Source organism: Varanus komodoensis, unplaced genomic scaffold, assembly GCF_004798865.1.
Source record: "Varanus komodoensis strain SLA01 unplaced genomic scaffold, ASM479886v1 scaffold27, whole genome shotgun sequence".
Classification (NCBI taxonomy): Eukaryota; Metazoa; Chordata; class Lepidosauria; order Squamata; family Varanidae; genus Varanus; species Varanus komodoensis.
This window is the reverse complement of record NW_025335701.1, coordinates 11,594,325-11,612,001: the sequence shown is the minus strand read 5'-3', so window position 1 is coordinate 11,612,001 and position 17,677 is coordinate 11,594,325. Positions and strand designations below refer to the sequence as shown.

The following is a 17,677-nucleotide window of genomic DNA, read 5'->3' as shown; positions in this document are numbered from 1 at the left end:
TGAATCACTCCATACACACTATCAGAGCTGGGGTGTTGCAAACACTCCCTATAGACAGATGGCAGACCTTTTAGAGACTGTGAGCCCAAATGGCAACCCAAAACCCACTTTTTTATCGCAAAGTGCAAACACTACAATAAAACCTAAAACAGGTTTTAGTTTAGAAAAAACAACTCCAAGCACATATCGATCCTTGGCAGTGCACTGCCCGGCCACGTGAAAGCTCAGATGAGTCACGGCTATTGCGTTGCGGCTCGTGATGTCATTGCCTGGTGCCGCTTCTCCTTTCTGAGCATGCGCATGGCCCCTGTGTGCGCTGTTACCTGATGCTCGGCTGCTGGGGCGACTTGGCTCGCGTGCCGACAGAGAGGGCTCTGCCTGCCTGCTGTGGCAAGCATGCCGTAGCTTCACCACCACTGCCCAACCCTGCCCTGGTGCGCTCCCCTAGCCCTAATATAGGGGTAAAATACTATTGAAAGGGGTGATTTTGAAAAAGCCCCCCTTGAGTAGCTTTTGCTGCACAGCTCATCCTTTCTGCCCATTCTGAACACATTCCAACCCTCAAAATCATGCCAGGACACCTCGTTTTCCTGACCCTAACCCTGCCCTAGTGCACTCCCCTAGCCTTAATACTGGGGTAAAATTCCATAGAAAAGAGGGCGATTTTGGAAAACCCTTCCGTGAGTGGCTTTTTCTGCACTGCTCATCAGTTCTGCACATTCTAAACACATTCCAACCATCAAAATCATACCAGGATACCTCATTTTTCTAACCCTAACCCAGTGATGGTGAACCTTTTAGAGACTGAGTGCCCAAACTGCAATCCAATACCCACTTATTTATCGCAAAATGCCAACACTGCAATGAAACCTGAAAACTGCAGTTTTCGTTTAGAAAAAAACAACTCTCAGCCAATCCAAGCAAATACATATGTATCCCTTGCAGCGCACTGACCGGCCATGCGGGAGCTCGGACGAGTTGCAGCTAATGAGTCGTGGCTCATGAAGTCATCGCCTGGTGCCGCTACTCCTTTCCGAACCTGCCCACGGCCCCCACGTGCCCTGTTATCCAAGGACCAACTGCTGGGGCGCCCTGGCTCGCATGCCGGCAGAAGGGGCTCTGTGTGCCCGCGGTGGCACGCGTGCCAGAGTTTCGCCGCCACTGCGACAGAGAACGAGGGGAGAGTGTTGAAGGTTTAGAGTGAAAGCCAGCCAGGGTGGGCACCGAGCACGGAGGGACACTCAGGCAAACGGACACGAGGCCGTTCTCTTGTGGCGGGCAGAGCTGCCCAGCTAGGCCACCCGGGGCCGCGAGTGGTGGGGGGGGCGGAGTGGCCACCTTGCAGCCCCCTCCAAGCAGCGCATGTGAGTGCCCAAGGGTGACCTTCTGGGGGGAGGGGTGCGAGGAGGAGGCAGAGATGGCTCCGGGGTGTTGTGTAAGCCAGCTGCTCCCCCTTCCCGCCCCACAGAACCCACCTCGGAGGTCCCTCCCGTCTCCTCAAAGCAGGCAGCAGCGAGTTCTTTCTGCACCGGCATAAGTGGGGGAAGCTTTCTGGAGGCTGCTGGGAAAGCTTTAGCCCCTTCCTTGCTGATTTGTATTCCTGCGATCGTCTGTGTCACATGGCCCTTTCCATCAAAAGCAGAGCCAAGAAAGTATCTGGAAGATTCTCTCTTGTTGTTATGGCGACATCGCTCACCTAGCCCCATCGCGTCCTCACCACAGCATCCCGGTGAGGCTGGGGGAGGGACTGGCCACAAGCCACCCCAAGGAGCTTGGTGGCCACGAGGAGACCAGGACCTGGCTCCCCCAGCCCCCGACAACACACTGCCTTCCATGGCTCTCAGCCAGCCACCCTGGCAAAGTCTGGTTGCAGAAGGAGGGGCACAAAGTTTCTGGCATCTTTGCCAAAGCAAAGTTGCAAATGTTTTAATAAAATCCGTTATAAGTTACAGTCCGTGAACAGTGGGCTCCAGCGTATCAACAAGTGAAGGGACGGCCTGTCCCGCCGTGCTCGAGGCAACGTCCACTGTGGGGGAGAAAAGGAGGGGAGGCCCACCAGAGGCGGGGGAAGCTGGCTCACGGTCCCCAGCCCAGGGGAAGACGCGCAGGGCGGCGCAGCCACGGCGGACCAGCTCAGCCCCCCCCCCCCCGAGCACAAGGCTGGGGGCTCGTGCCGCTGCCGGGGAGGAGACGGCGCCCACGCCGGGACTCCCCCCACCACGTTCCCCAGTCCCGCTGCAGACAGCCATGGCCAGGCGGGCGCCCTGGTTTGCGATGGGGCCTGTAAGGCACTGGAGCCGCGGAGGGAGGGATGGAAGGGCAAACCCGGGCCGGGTCCCCGGGTGCGGTGCGTGAGTGCGCAAGGCGCAGCCGCCGTCACTCCAGCACGGCCATGAGGAGGTGCAGCTCCCGGAAGGCGCTGCCGTGGCGGCCGCTGAGCCCCGACTTGTTCTTGATGACGTTGCTGATGTTCTTCAGCTGCTTGTAGCAGAGGCGGCACTTGTGGAGCCTGCGGCAGGAGAGAGCAGTGTGCTGGTCGGCCCGAGCTTCGGAGAGCCCCTGCTGGGGGCGGGGGGGACCAGAGAGGCTTACCTGGCACACCAGCCGCTCCCAGGCCCACCGAGCCCAGGAAAGGCTGTCTGCTTTCCAAAGTGCCGGCCACTAAGTGATTTTTAGCAGAGTGGGCAGGTCAGCTGGCAAGGCTGGAAAGCGAAGGCAAGGGCCCGTCTGACCCAGAGGCCCCCTGCAGGGAGGCTGCTCCCAGAGCCCAGCGCTGCACTGAATGAGGCCCTGCTCCTGGTGGAGGGAGGCGGGGCGCTGGCGCTGAAATGCCCAGAGCAGACCCTCTGCAGAAGACGGGGGGGGGGGGGGGCGCCCCCCCGGGGGGGGGGGGGGGGGGGGGGGACTCGCTCCGGCAGTGGGAATGGGGCAGGCGTGGGAGCCCGGAAGGGCAGCCTGCAGCTGTCAGGCTTCCACGGGGCGAGTGCACCCAGCCGCGAGGTGCCCGGGTGCAGGGAAACGGCACGGACGCCCTTTCTGCACCAGCCCTGGGGAAGCCCACGCCCCCCACGGCCCTGCGGGGACTGTGCGTCAGCCACAGCGCCCCACGGCCACCCAGCTGCCCTACCTTTCCTCCCGGCTGATGTCCACCCCGACAGAGGGGGGCGCAGCGAGAATGTCCGTGATCAGCGGTAGGAACCTCTGCAGGATCAGCTTCAGCGAGGTGCAGCCCGTCTGGACGTAACTGATAGAACAACCGACTCAGATAGCGAGCCCCGCACAATGAAAGGCAAGAAGGGGCGCCGGCAGAGGCGCGAAGACGGAGCCCGGGGAAAGCCCGCTGCCGGCCTTCCGATCGCTCCCTGGAAGACCTGCTGAAAGGACGGCCGTCCTTTGCGGGAGAGGCCGTTTTCCAGAGCATCTCTCACCGCTCGCCCTCCATTTGCAATGCCGGTCTGTCTGGCTCAGGACCCGTGTGCCCTGCATGCTACGTCCAGGAAAGCGAGAAACATTCGCCCTTCTCCAATTTGGTAACAGCAGCGGAAACTGTGGCCCACCGGGTGCTTGGCTGAGCACTCCTCAGCCCCGGGCAACAGTCAAGGGCGAGGCAAGTGGAGGGTCACGAGCTGCCCACCCCTGCGGCCGGACCCTGCCAGGGGTCTGGCTGCAGCAGCGGCCCTGTTTTCCGCTGTTTGGGTCTGGGACATGTGCACAATCGCCTAGTCTCAGCTGCCAAGCCCTCTGAAGAGGTCCTTGTGGCAAGCAGGCCACCCGCTTCAGCCGTTGGGTCCCAGAAACAGCCATTCAATGGGCAAAATGTTTTTTTCCCCCTGGGCAGAGAGAGATCCAGTGGGAAAACGACCCTGAAAGGGCGGCTGACAGCCTGCTCGGAATCCCCACAAGCCACCGCAGGGGCGTCCAGAGCTCAGCTCAGTGAGGGAGACTGCAGGAGGCCTCCCTGCCCCACAGCCAGGGCCGCCTGAAGCCCTCGGCCTACAGACCAACCCTTGCTGGGCCTGGGGCAGGGGAAGCAACGTGACCACCTTCCTCCTGCCGGGACCGCCAAGGGGAGAAAGAGGCAGGAAGGGGAGCCCTTGGGAGAGCTTCGGGGAAAATTACGTGTGGCAGGGGGGCAGGTAGCTCCTTAAAGACCAGGAGGGCGAGGACTTGGGAGCCGGTCTCAGGGAGCGGCACTGGGGACAGCGCTACTTAACGTCCCCAGAAACGGCCGGGAGCGAGCACAGTGAGCGCCTGTGCAGCTGGCACCAAGCTGCCCAGAAACCCCGAGCAGAGGGCCCAAGGCCCCTCGACTCCTCCGCGAAGAGGGGCAAAACAGCAAGGCAGAGCGCCTTTCCCGGTGCCTCACCTCTCATACTTGCTTTGCAGAAGCTTCTCTATCTGAGGCAGGACGATGGTGCACAGGTCCAGCTTCCACAGAGACCTGGAAAAAGCCCAGGCCCGTCACGCTGGACGCGTGCCGGGGATGCAGGAGGACGCTGCGTGGGGTGCCGCGGGGACTCCTCCCGCCTTTCCCCAGTGCCTCGAGCTGCTCCCTCCTGCCCGCCAAGCCCAGCAAAGGGTCTCGGTGGCCCTTCCAGAGGGAAGCAGCTCAACACGGAAATTTGCCGCACCCAGGGGCCACGTCAGTTTGGGGGGACTCACGCCTTCTGGTTGACGATGTTCAGGAGGTCCACCACGACGGAGAGGTCATTGATGGCCACGGCAGAGTCCACCGAAGTCTGGGCGGGGAGAGCACGGTGCAGGGTTAAGGCGAGGCACGTTCGGAGGGGCGGGCACGGCGCTGCAAGGCCTTCCACGCCACTCGGGGACTCGCCCCCTTGTTCCCCTTCTTGGCACGAACCCAAAACGGGATGCCCCACAAACCCTGCTGGTGCCCACCCCGCAGGACCTGCGCCAGTCAAGCGTGGCAGCCGGGGGGCAAGGCCACGGCCGCAGCAGGCCAGGGCAGGCCACGAGGCAGGCCACGCCCGCAGGGCTGCCCGTCTCCGTCGGAAACGCACGCAAGACCCATCTGCGCTGCAGAATTCACATCTGTGCTTGGGTCCGTAAGATGGGGATAAAAGCCCGTCTAGGTCAGGAAAATGGGGCAGAGCAGGACCCCCGAAGGCCCGCGCCCCGCAAGCTTTGCTCCGGATCCAGACAGTACCGCTTTTGAGCAGCCGCGGTGCCAGAAGTGGCCGTCCGGGCCACTTTTTGTGCAGAGCGGGTGCTTGAGCCCGGCAGGAGAGGCCACCCTGGCGGAAGCTCCGCTGCCTTCCTCCCAAGGCCGCCCCGGGCTACTCTGCCGACTGGGCAGGCGGCTTGCCTTGATGTCCCCAGTGCTCCACACGGCTCTCACGGTGTCCAGGTTCTTGCGGCGGCTGGTCAGCACCACGCACATGGTCTCGTGGCCCTTCCGGATCTGGGACATGGCCTCCTCATCAACTACCTCGGCCAAGCTCTGGCTCTTCACAGCCTGCAAGGCAGAGGCGGGGGGGGGGGGGGGCAGTCGTGCAGGCGGTTTTTGGAGGCAGCGGGGCTGGCCGCCGCCGGCCCCGAGGGAGCAGGTTTGGGGGGACACGAGCCGGAGAAGCGGTGAGGGGACTCCGGCTCGGCCTTTGCTGAGGTCAAGGAAGTTGCTGAGGAAGCCGCGCGGGCCTCCTTGCCAGCCCAGCCTGCCGAACAGGAAAGCCACCCGCTATTCTGTGCACAGGCCCAAGCGCGCCCGCCCCTCTTCAGGGACCTCCGATTCCCACCCACTTTGACCAGCCCTTCCTCCGGCAGCTTGGCCTTCCTCTCCAAGATTGCGAGGCCAGAGGCGTGCCGTTGAAAATCCCACACGCCACCCCCACCCCCCGGAAGAGCCAGCAGCTGCCTGCCTCCCACCCTGCCCAGGACCCTCTCTGGGGAAAGGCACTCACGGGCAGGAAATCGGCGGCCTTCAGCCCAATCGGCTCGTTCCGCGCAGCTGGGATCACGGCTGGCTCCGCCTTGGCCATGGGGGTGGAGGCCGCGACCGGCGGCCACGGGAGGGGGTCAGGCTGCAGGGCGAGGGGAGACACTGGGGAGCCCTCCACCGTGCGGCGCCCGCCACGCCCCCAGCCGAGCGAGGCTGCGCTGGGGCTGCACCCACCCTCCCCTCCCCTCCCCTCCCCTCTCCTCCCCTCCCGGCACCGCCCGCGGGCACCCCAGCCGCGTCGCAGTGGCCGCCCAGAGGCGTGCTGGCGCGTGGGCTGCGCTCCTCCAGCTGGAACAGGCAGCGGCCTGGAGGCGGCCAGGATGCCTGGCCGCTGGCCCAGGCGCTCCAGGAGGGCTCCGTCCGAGCCAGCCGAGGGGCACCGCTGGGCGCTGCTCGGGAAAAGCCCCCTGGGACAGGAGGGAAGTGCAACAAGCAGAGGGTGCCCCTGGAGCGGGGGAGCTCGCCTCTCTTGTTCTGGGGGGCCACGGCAGGGTGAGCAGGGCTGCAGGCAGATGGGGCGGGGCCAGGAAGCAAGCCGGGTTCAGTTCAGCGCCCCCCTCGCCAGGAGGGAAGCCCTGCGGGGGCATCACCACCTCCTGAAGCGCAGGAAAACGGCACTGAGGCCGGAACGCCACCCAGCAGGAGCTGCTCGTGGGGATGGAGGTGGGCCCAGGCAAGGCCCGCGGTGGAGTCCCGGGCGTCGCTGTCCCCTTGCACCCCCAAAGGCTCTCGTTTCTGCCCGCTTTGCTCTTTTCAGTGGCACGGGGCTTCCAGAGCAGCGCAAGCCCAGCAGTCCTGCTTGCAGGAGGAAGCCTTAGCAGAGGCCTTCCAAAAATGGCACAAGAGCAGGAAGGCCGCCAGCACAGGGGCAGCTGGGGACTGGGGAGGCAGCCCGACCCACCGGAGTAGCCCCCGGCCGAGGGTCAGCAGCCGCGGCTACGGGCCCCCGCTGTCAGGTGCAAGGGGGAAAGCGGCGGGGGGGGAAGCGCGCCGGTGAGGCACGTACGTTCTCCTGGCTTGGCACCGGCACCGGCACATCCACGGCTTGGCCCGGCCTGGAGGCTTCGCTGGGAAGCGCAGGATCTGGCGAGGAGAGGAGCGAGCGCCCTTAGCCCCGGGGCGGCTCACGGGGAAGCAGAGTGGGCTCTTCCCTGGAAACCAAGAGCCAACTGGACGAGAAAAAGGCGATCCCCGGAGAACGCCCTGTCGCGCTGGGCTGGCCACGGGGAACACCTCCTGCACCGGCACCCAACGCAGCCTGGGGCGCTCCGGCAGCCGGCCCCGTGCGGATTCCAGGAAACAGCGCCAGGCCTGTCAGGGCCCAGAAAAGGAGCCCCCACCTTCCCCCCGCCACCTGGACATCACAACCGCCTACGCCAGGCCAGGAGCAGAGCAGATGCACAGCGGTTCCCACTCACCGTCTTCCGGCGGAGCAGGAAAAGGGTCGTTCTTGTGGGGCGGGGTGCGAGCTGCAAAGGGGAAAAGCCAGCCATGGAGCAACGCTGCCACGAAAGGGGCTCAAGGGTCCCCCGGGCCGGCCGTGGCGCGACTCTTCGTGCCACGGACATCAGCCCCCCTCCACCGCCCCCACCACGAGCACTCACTGATGGAGTTCTTGGGCTTGAAAATCTCCTTGTACTCCTCGGGGTTCCGGATCTCCGCGGCCGGCTCCTTCTCCTCCCGGTCATCCTCACTGCTGGGGCTGCGCCGCTCGCTCTCCGAGCTGTGCTTCATTCTGCCGGGAAGCCACGAGGGGGCAGCGAGAGGCTGGAGCGCCCCCTCCAGCAGGGAGGCCCCTGGCGCCAGGACCCCCCCCCCCAGCTGGCCTGGCCCGTTACCTCTGGGGCCTGCTGCACGTGGTCGATGGCCTCTCGTAGATCCGCCGCAGGGAGGAGCCCGCGGGCGAGGGATGGACAAGGGGCCGGTCGTCCCGGAGGAGGCCGTGGAGGCCCGGCCCGCTTTTGCGGACTCGGCTGAGGTCCACGACGAATGTGGAGACGAGGCTTTGCGTGAAAGAGGCTCCAATCTACGGAGGACGGAAAGGGAGGCTCACCGGCGGGCCTTCCACTCCCCTTCGAAAAGCAGCTTGCTTTCTGTGCACAGCAGTGTTCACAGCAACCCGGCAGAACACCTCTGCGTTCGCCAGCATCCATCCTGCCAGGCAGTGGGCTGTGATAACCGGGAGAAGGGGTGGGGGACGCAGACACGCACTTTCGGGGAAAGCCACAAGATCCCTGCAGGAGCGCCTTCTTTCCTCTCTGCAGACCCGCCCCTTGAGATGAGGTGGAGGCCCTGCTCCGGGAGCCCTCCTTGAAAGAGATCAGGAGGGTGGCTGCCTGGAGGAGGGCCTTCTCTGCAGTGGCCCCCCCAGAGAGGCCCGCCTGTCGCCAACGCTTTTTTCTTTTCGGCGCCAGGTGGAAACCTTTTTATTCTCCCATTATTTTAACTGTTAACTGGTCTTAATTGTGCTTTTTATATTTGTCACTATATGCTGTACCATTTTCTATCTTATTTTGAGCGGGTTGTAAACTATCCTGAGACGTTGGTAATGGGATGGTATGCAAAAGCTTTGCATGGACGGAGGATGGAAAGGATCACGGAACACAGGCCCATGCGCATGTGCCAGAGTTCGGGTGCGCGCCAGCACGCTCCCTGCTACAGCAGCACATGCTGAGGGCCTGGCAGCGGGCAGGGGGGACATTCCAGTGGCCTCCCGCATCTCGCTCCCTCACCAGCTGGTTGCTGCAGATCGACAGATCAGCCACTCTGCCCCAGTTCACCGAGACCACGTCAAAGCAGCGCTCGGGCTCCCAGCCATAGATGCGCAGAGAATCGTGGCAGCCGGCGAAGAGGCAGCAGCCGTCCGGGTTGAACAGCATGGACCTGGGGGCAAGCGGGGAGGGTCGCGTGGGCCCCTTCTCCAAGGAGGGCGGCCAACATGCCAGGCCACAACGGAGGCCCCCGGGAGAGCATCTGGCTGGCCCAGCCGGGCCAGTGGCTCGCTTTGCTGGAGCCAAGGCGTGGCCAGGAGTGCTGCCAGGGCGCTTCTGCTGCCGAGTGGATCCCGTGGAGCAAGACGGCAGGTGCCAAACCGAGTGCACTTCCAGGCAGAGCACAGGCATGGGCGCTACCAGGCAGAACTTTTGCTCCTTCGTTTATGTTCTCTGGGAAGGAAAGGACCCGAGGGGAGAACGTGGGAGAACCGGGGTGGAAGGCCCCCCCAGCCAGATCCCCCGCAACGTCCTGCGGGTGAGGCGGGGTAACGACGCCACGCCATGTCACCCCGTTAGGCAACCGCTGACCCAGTGGTACCTACCGGACTGGGTTGGCGTCCTCCTCAATGCAGCTCACGACCTGGAATTTCTCCAAGTCCCAGAATCGGATCGACCTGCAGGACAAAGAGAACGCTGCTGTCACCCTCCCATTTCGGAGGCAACCAGAAGCTGGTCCAGCAGCGAAGCCAGTGGCACTTCCTTCTAACAACAGATTGTGGTTCCATTCAGAATTGGGATGATAGCTTGTAAACCAAGAGCTAGCTCCATCCCCTGGCCCATTTCTTTCCCCAGTTCCCAATTTCTACACCAAGATTTCATTTATTTTAATTTCATTTATATCTGCCTGTTTTCTTACAACAACTCCAAGCAGCTTCCATCATTTTTCTCCTCCTCCTCTCTGTCTTATCCCCACAAGGACCTGCGAGGCAGGTTGGGTTTGGCAGCTCCCTGGTCCAAAACACGGTGGCGGTGTGCACCCCGGCATCCCTTCCTCCCCGGCAGGGGCATACCTGTCAGAGCCACCCGAGGCCAAGAGGTATTCGTTGGGATGGAACTCCACCACGTTCACTGGCGCAGTGTGCCCGGTGAACTCGGACATGATCTTCCCAGCGGTCAGGTCCCACATCTGGGAAGAGACAGAAGGGCAAAGCCTCTAAGAAGGGTGTGTGTGACCAGTTCTGATACTCGTTCTGCTTAGCAAAGGAGCCTTTCTTTATGGGGGGCACCGTGGCCGGCAGGGCCACAAAGGGACTGCAAATGGGTCCCGGCGAGGGCAAAAGGATCCGGCAGAGCCGCATGGATACCTTCACTGTGTGATCATCGGAGGAGGAGGCCAGCCACTTCCCGTCGGGACTGAACCGGAGGCACCTGACAGCCTGTGTGTGGCCCTGCAAGGTTGAGAGAGGCTCAGCACACCTCCGGCCAGAGCTGGGTGCCACAGAATGCGCACACCAGAACTCGGCAAAGTCGCGGGCACTGCCAGAGACCAGGCGTTGCTAACCGGGATATGGGAGCCATCAGAGGCGGACGGCTGGCCCCAACCAAGACCTGGCTGCGTGACCGGCGCGGGGCGGATGCCCGGACACGACCGGGAGGAGCCTCTTCCACACCTGCCTGGGCTACCCAAAGCCTTGCCAGGAGAGCTGGCAGCACAGCCAGCAGCCCAATTCTTGCCCCCTGGAAGTGCCCCAGTTTCATGGAGCACCTTCTAAGTCCATCAAGACAAAGCAGGGGGAGCCTCGCCAAGACACCTCATCTTTGCTGATGCATCGCAGCGCCGCCCGCCGCATTTCAGAGGTCGCCCCGCCACAAAGCGCTGTACTGGCTGCACGCACAGGGGCGGCGTGCCTCGGAAGCTGCTTCCTGGGGGGCCCTGCTGGGCCGGCCGCTGCCTGCTGCTTACCTTGTACCTGAAGACACAGCCTTTTCTTCTCACATCCCAAAGCTGTGTAGACAGAAAGGTGCGGGAATTTTAGAATGGGGGATTTTAAGTATCCTGAAGAGTTCAAAGCATCCATCTCAAACCAGGATGTGGGGTCAAGCAGTGTTTCCTGAACACGGACAACAGTTCCCGTTTCAAAGCGGGCTGCAGCCTAAAGACTGTGCCACTCACTTCACACAAAGGAGGCCTTGGGGGCAAGATCTGTGGGAGCCGGAGGGGAGCTTTGGACCCCGAGGAAAGCTGCCCTGCTCCAATGGGGGGAATCTTAGGCCTGCTCTGGGCAGGGTAGGGCAGGTAAACCTCACCCCCCAGGGCGGAGGCTCCCAAGAGGGCCAGGCTGCTTCCTCCCAGCCACTGCTCCTTGGGCCCCCTGCTGGCTCTGGGACAGGCCCTTCCTAGGCTAACTGCCAGCCAGCGTGGGACACCGAAACACCCGGGCAGCTCTTGGCATTTTGGGACCCCGCCACTGCTGGAATGTGGCCAGAGAGCTCCTCCACAAGCGAGTTGGGAACCTGAAAGGGCCCCTGCCTGTGTCACAGCATGCCCAACGGAGAATCAGGGAGGGCTGGGAAGCGGCTCCTGCCCGAGAGAGCAGTACTGCGGATTCCGGGCTGAAGCGCTGCTGTGTCTCCTCATGCAGGAACATGGAAGCAGAGCAAGTCAGAAGGGGCTCCCAGGCACCCCACCTAGTCTGGCCCACCACATTTCTCCAACGAGGTGTCGCTCTTTTAGACGTTGGCTTCCTAGCACGTCTCCTTTCTCCCTTTTACAGACGCTTAGAGGTTTTGGGAAGGGCGGCCTCACCTTGATGTTGGTGTCCATGCACCCCGAAGCGACAAAGCCTCCGAAAGGGTGAAATTCCAGGCTGCAGATGTTGGCTTTGTGGGCCGCTAAAGTTCGGAGAACTGGATGGGCAAGGCAGGGAGGGGAAAAGCCGAGATGCAAGCGCGTGCCAGAAAGCTGGCAGGCGACTATTGCCAAACACTTCCCCACACGTGTCTGGGGCAGCCCCATGCAGATCACACTGCAACAACCTCGATGCTGAGGAACACTTCCTTTCACAAATGGATTAAGATGGCCTCAGAAAACCAGCATTGTCTATTATCAAGGCAGCTGCCTCTCAGGCTTGTCCCTGGGTTTTAATGACAAATCCGTATTTTCCTTGCATCTCAGTTATTTGCACATTAAAGCTCAAAACTGGTGAACAACCCACAAGCAGAAGACCAACCGGGGCAGCCCATCCGTGGCGGCTGGCAGAGACCACTGTGGGTGAAGCCGCAGCCCCGGTCAAGGATGGTTCCCCCCCCGGCAAAGCTGCTGCTCCCCAGCCCAGTCTCCCCAACACCACCGAGAAACCAGCCAAGCCTTGGGCTTGTTAATGGACCAGATGCTGACTTGGCAATCGTCGCCACCAGCCACCAGGAGCTGAGGCCCGGGGCACCCGGCCGACGCCACGCTGGCAAAGGCAGCCCTACAGTCCTTCCAAACAGACCAAATCTCACTTAGTTCCCTGCTATTCAGAGAATAGGGCCGCTCAGGAAGCAAAGGCACAAGAAGGGCCCTTGAGCCTACTTTTGGCAGCTTCCAGATCCCAGATCCGAATGCAGCCCGACTGGGATCCTGCGACGATAAGCTCCTCGTTGGCATTGATCTTCACGCTCTCCACGGGTGTGGTGTGGCCTGTCAGGCTCTGGGCAAAACAGAAAAGCAGCTGTGAGCCCGCTGAAGCGGTGGGCCGCCCGCCCAATGAGCGGGTCTGCAGCAGGGGTTCCAAGGATTTTCGGCCAGATCCAAGGATTTCACTGGAGCTGTTCTCAGCCACGAGAAAGGAGCACCGTGACAAAGCTTTAAGGCCTGGTCTGCAGTCGCAGAAACCCAGAAACTGGCACCCCCAGCAAGAACTGAAATCGGGTGCCTTCCTGTACTCATCATGCGGCCCCCTACATATTAAACACTCCCCACCTGGGGCAAGGCAGCACGTGTGGGGGCAAAGGGTGTCTCTGGGGTCCCAGGGACTTCCTGAGCTGCTCAGATGCTGCAGCATTTTATTGTAGCAGATAAAGTCCAGCAAAACGCCCCCTTACAAAGTAAATTCTGCTTCATGTCCGGCACCTTCACCATTTAATTACTCGTTATTTATTGCTTTAACACAAGAGTTGCTCTAGGAATTCTTAAGCTCAAGGGTAGTACATCAATGTGCTGAAAATACTTTAAAATTGATTGTGAATTGATTGTGAATCACGACTCAAACACTGAACTTGTAGCAGCATCTGAGAGTATTAGCAGTATGGTGAAAATGGCTTAATTTGACTTTTGAAGCAAACACAGTGAAATCAAGCCTATGCCTCAGCTAGCTGGTAGAATTAAGAAAGAGAAATGATTAACCCACAGATATACTGATTGTCTTTTTAAAAAATTGTGCGACAATTTAACTTTTTGTTTGCTAAGCAGATTAAAGATGGAGAAACCTTTGTGATTATCAGATGGACCTAACAGCAATTTCTGCCTCTCATTTCTCCCCGTTTCTTTTCTTGGGAAGAGAGTTTGGCCTCCATAATTGTCCTTCAGAGCGAAGCGAAAATAAAAAGAATGGCTACAGCTGCTCAGTCTGAGACAACCGGCATTGCAGTACAGGGCCAACTCTTGCTGGAACCACAAGGAGCCCCCGGACTGGCCGACAGAGGGCCCCTCCAGTGTGGCTGGCTGACTTCTTCGCTCGTCACTGGTCCTCCACAAATACACAAGGGACTGAGGGTGGCATCACGTTATTGGCGGCACCCGCACAGCGAACGGCTGCTGCAGATGAAGCTGCAGCCACGGTCAAAGGATGGGTTGCCCCTTTGGCAAAGCCGCTGCTCCTCAGCCCGGTCCTCCCACCACCACCGAGAAATCCGCCAGGCCTCACCATAATACAGTTGGGCTTGTTGACGGACCAGATGTTAACTCGGCAGTCATCGCCCCCAGTCGCCAGCAGCCGGCCTGAGCTTTTGCCCAGCACGAGTGAAGAAATGTTGCTGCTGTGGGCAGTGATTTCCTCTGCGTGCAAAGAGAGACACAGCAATGAGCACCCGCTGCCAGCGCCAGATCCACTGCCGCCTCTCCCTGCTCGCCAGCGAGCATGCCAGATGCATCTGAGCAGGCTATTCGTGGCGCGGTGCACAGGGGACTGTTCTGCCTGCGCGTGTTGCAAACATGGGCACACAGCTCCGCAGCCCAACTGCCACATGCTTAAGAGTAAGCCTCACTTGACACAGGAGGATGGCCGAGTGCACTTGCACAAGGCCGGGCTTTAGAAGAGAAGAGGAAAGAGAAAGAGGGGAACCCAAACACTGCCTTATTGCACATGAACAGGCAAGCTGGAACATGGAAGCCAAACCGATCGCTCCCAACTCCAGAAATCTGCTGGCCAAGCATTCTCTGCAAAGCCCTGAAATTCTGCACATGCACCCTGCTCTCAATACGAACTACTTTTTCCAGCAAAAAGTTTAGCAGGCATTGAGAGAGTTCCTTTGCCTACCAGTCACATGTGTATGCCTACGTTTCTCGATGCTGGTTTTTATTGTTTGCAACTATCAGAGAAAAAAAAGTGAATAGCTGAGCCTGTACAGCCAAAGTACAACTCCATGGACTGATGTGGACGTCGCACCTGTAACTGGACTGTCCACAAACAGGAAATCTACAGAGGCCTTCAAAGCAGCACACTGGCTAACTCTTGCTAGCAGGAGGACTTCCGTTCTCTTCTAATCTTAGAGCAAGGACGGCAAGTTGCAGCGCCTCCGATGTTTCGGCCTACGATGCTTCCCCACGAGCCCTCACTATCGCTCTGCTGGCTGGGGCTGATGAGAGCTTTGGCCCTCCCGTTCTCTGGCCTTCCAAGTCCCCTGCCCTGTTTTAGGGAGATGCTGGCCATCCTTGAGGGCAGGGCTGGGCACCTTCTGGCCCTCCAGGGGTTTGGGGCAGCTCTGACCAGAAAGCCCGGTAGGGAGGGCTGATGGGCACTGCGGGCCACACAGGTGGGAGACCCAGCAGCTGGCCATTGCTGCTCCGGGGCATAAGAGGGAGCGGGCTTCTCAGCTCCGGCGTGGGGTGCCTGCATCTGTGAGGGCGTGTGTGGCAGTGCCCAGTCTCACGCCAAAGGACATCCCCACAGAAGCAGGTGTGAATGACACCTTGGAGGACAAGGAGGCTGGTCAGGGGAGCAAGATGAGGAGGAAGTGGGGAGAGTAAGCAACAGGCCTTGGGGGGAACAAAGATGGAGGTCGTGTGAGCCGAAGTGGCATTGCTGACATGCAGCTAGAATGGCAAGAAGGGCTCACTCACGCAGCTTCCACGCTGTCTTGGTGGCGACTGCAGCTGCCATCGCTGGGGCTCCCGCAGTCTTCTTCTTAGCCCCAGTGTTCTGCGCTCATCGGCATGTGTGGGGCTCAACCCCCCAGGTATAAGGGCCGAACTTCCAAACTGTCCTGCAGCAGCCGAACTGATGAAACCTACCGCTGACTCCTATGTGCTCCAGTGTCCTGTTTCTTCCAGAAACTGAGACAAATCTCAAAAAGCAACTCTAATCTATAAAAAAAGGATGGAGGAGATCATTTCGATCAGTCCAGTTTACACAGAACAAAAGCATAACCAGGGCAGTGTAGTGGCTGCAGCACTGGACTGGGACTCAGGAAATCTGGATTCTAGGCCCCATGCAAACACGAACCTCGTGGGGTGACCTTCAGCCAGTCATTGACTGTCACAGCACTGTAGTGCGGATAAAATGGAGAGAAGAATATGGAAGGCACCTTGGGTTTTTCACAGGGAAAAACAGGTTCACAGAAATAATTCACTAGAATCTGTAGAGCCTCAGTTAAGCAACCTTGAAATAGGTGTTGACTAGCTTCTTTGCACTGCAGCCGAACTCTCTGTCTGGATGTTGTTGCCGTTATCCATTTAATTTCTATACGGCCTAACAGCTGAAGTGTTCTGAGCAGCTCACAGCAATTCCCAAGCATAGACAGTACAATAAAAACATGAATAACAATAATACATTTTGGAATTACCATAAACACATCTTATAATGGCACTAGTAACTGAAACAATTTCAATCAAAACTAGCCCTGTTAAACCGGCTGATGGGTCCCTCATATACCTTTTTGGGGGCTCGCCTGTTAAATGAATGCACATAAAAGCTTTGAATGAATGTGTTGTTCGATGCCTGGGTGCTGAGAGCAGCTCTAACCCGACAGTGGAATGACTAACGATGCCAGGGCGGCCTGGACAGGGGCCCCCAGAACTGAAGGGGCACCCCTGTGCCTGCCTGCTTTACGGGCCAGGGCCGCTCCTCCGCATCTCCCTCTCCGCCGCTCCCGCTGCATGGTTACCTGAAGGAGCGCTTACGTCCATACACGCCCTCCCGCTCCTTGAGATCGGCGGCAGAGGCCCTTCTCCGGGAGCCCTCAGTGAAAGATATCAGGAGGGTGAGTACCCACAGGAGGGCTTTCTCTGCAGTGGCACCCCGCCTATGGAATGCGCTCCCCAGAGAGGTCCGCCTGGCGCCGTCCTTATTTGCTTTTCGGCGCCAGGCCAAGACCTTTTTATTTAAATGTCATTTTTATTATTAATATTACGTATTTATTTTATATTTCTGGCCAGGTCGTCTCCAATTATATTGTTTTTATATTTTGATTTTTAATTATTTATTTATTGTTGTGAGCCGCCCCGAGGCTTCGGCGAATGGGACGCGACAGCAGCTTCCTAAACAAATAAATAAATAAAATAAGGGGAGCCGGAGCCAGCGCGCTCGCCCGCCGGCAGGTTCCCCACGAGCAGCACAGAAGCAGGCCCTGGAGGCGCGGAGAGGCCGGGGCTCTGCTCCGGAAGAGGCCAGGCGCTCGCCCCCGGGAGCCCGGGCTGCCCACACGGCGGGCGGACGCGGCCCCGGAGCACTGCTGCAGCCGCGGAAGGGAGGCAGCGCGCAGCGGCCCCGGCCCTCGCCTCCTTCCCGAAGGCCGCGCGGGCTCGGAGGCCTTCCGCCAGCGCCGCCGGGCTGGGACAGGGAGGCGGCGGCGGCCGCGGCCCGCGCCACCTGCCCGGCGGGCCCGAGGACTCGACCCCCGCCCACGCCTTCCCGCGCCGGCCCGCGCCGCCCGGCCCACCTGCGCTCTCCCGCGGCCGAGCAGCCCGCCGGCCCCGCGGCTCCGGCCGTCCTCCGCCGCCCGCCGCGATTGGCCGCTCCTTGACAACCGGAGCCCTGACAACAAACCTCGCACGGGTGCCCCGCGCCGGCCAATCCGGCCCGCCAACCTCGCCGCCCGCCAATCAGGCCCAGGCCCGCCCCCGCCCGACGCCGAGTGGCCCGCGCCGCCGCCTCTCAAGCGCGGCCGCCGAGAGCAACGGGGGACGTCCTAGACAGGCTCCTCCCCTCTCGCGCAAACAGCGCAGACCTGCAGAGCGGCGCCCTCTGCCGGGCGTCGTTGCGGGTTTCGCCGCGGCGCAGAGGGCGAATCCGCTGCCCGGCTGCGCCCGCCTTCCCCGCCGTGGCTGGGGACGATGGGTGCGGTGCTGTACGCGGCATCTCGAAAGGGTGTATGCGGCCGGGGACGCCTGACCTGGCCGAACGCGTCCGGGAGCGGCGCGGGGAGTGCAGGCGGGTTTTCTTTCGAGTGCGGCCAGACGAAAAGCGCGCAGTCCGGGGGCGTTGAGGATAAAGAAGCACCTTGGCGCAGCTCAGCGGAGCGTGGCCGAGCTGCTCGGGCTGCGGGCGCAGGGGCAGCCCGGGGCGCCCACGTGCGAAGGCGCAGCGCAGACGCAGAGACGGGCCCTGGACAGCGCAGGAAGCGGGGCCGCGGGGAGGCTCGCGGGCGGCTTTGCCCGCTTCCCGGCGGGGAAACGGGCTGCGCCTTCAGACGGCCTTGGCGACTCCCTCTCGGCAGTCCTAGCGCCGCTCTGCCCGTCCCCTCGCTGAGGCTGGCCCTTCAGGTCTGAACGGGACCCGAAGCTGCCACGGGCCCGTTTGCTTCC

At 61.0% G+C, this 17,677-nt stretch overlaps 1 protein-coding gene across 5 annotated transcripts; it reads right to left on the bottom strand.

Annotated features, from left to right (window-relative positions):
• Nucleotides 1-1,889: 1,889 nt before the first annotated feature.
• On the bottom strand, nucleotides 1,890-17,412 carry KATNB1 (katanin regulatory subunit B1). Of its 5 annotated transcripts, none has more exons than XM_044434175.1 (20): nucleotides 17,266-17,412; nucleotides 14,996-15,238; nucleotides 13,581-13,711; nucleotides 12,248-12,365; nucleotides 11,480-11,580; nucleotides 10,637-10,678; nucleotides 10,038-10,121; nucleotides 9,744-9,859; nucleotides 9,276-9,347; nucleotides 8,692-8,842; nucleotides 7,798-7,985; nucleotides 7,564-7,694; nucleotides 7,378-7,428; nucleotides 6,966-7,042; nucleotides 5,922-6,041; nucleotides 5,327-5,476; nucleotides 4,663-4,739; nucleotides 4,367-4,441; nucleotides 3,128-3,244; nucleotides 1,890-2,509 (listed from the first exon to the last, which is right to left on the bottom strand). In XM_044434175.1, exons 2-20 carry the CDS (start codon nucleotides 15,033-15,035, stop codon nucleotides 2,377-2,379), a joined length of 1,974 nt encoding a protein of 657 aa, XP_044290110.1. In that variant the 5' UTR covers nucleotides 15,036-15,238; nucleotides 17,266-17,412; the 3' UTR covers nucleotides 1,890-2,376. The 5 variants fall into 5 exon arrangements, with proteins under 5 accessions (XP_044290110.1, XP_044290109.1, XP_044290108.1 ...); XM_044434174.1 differs by lacking the exon at nucleotides 17,266-17,412 and adding an exon at nucleotides 16,813-16,868; XM_044434173.1 differs by lacking the exon at nucleotides 17,266-17,412 and having other exon boundaries at nucleotides 14,996-15,974.
• Between the last annotated feature and the right edge of the window lie 265 nt (nucleotides 17,413-17,677).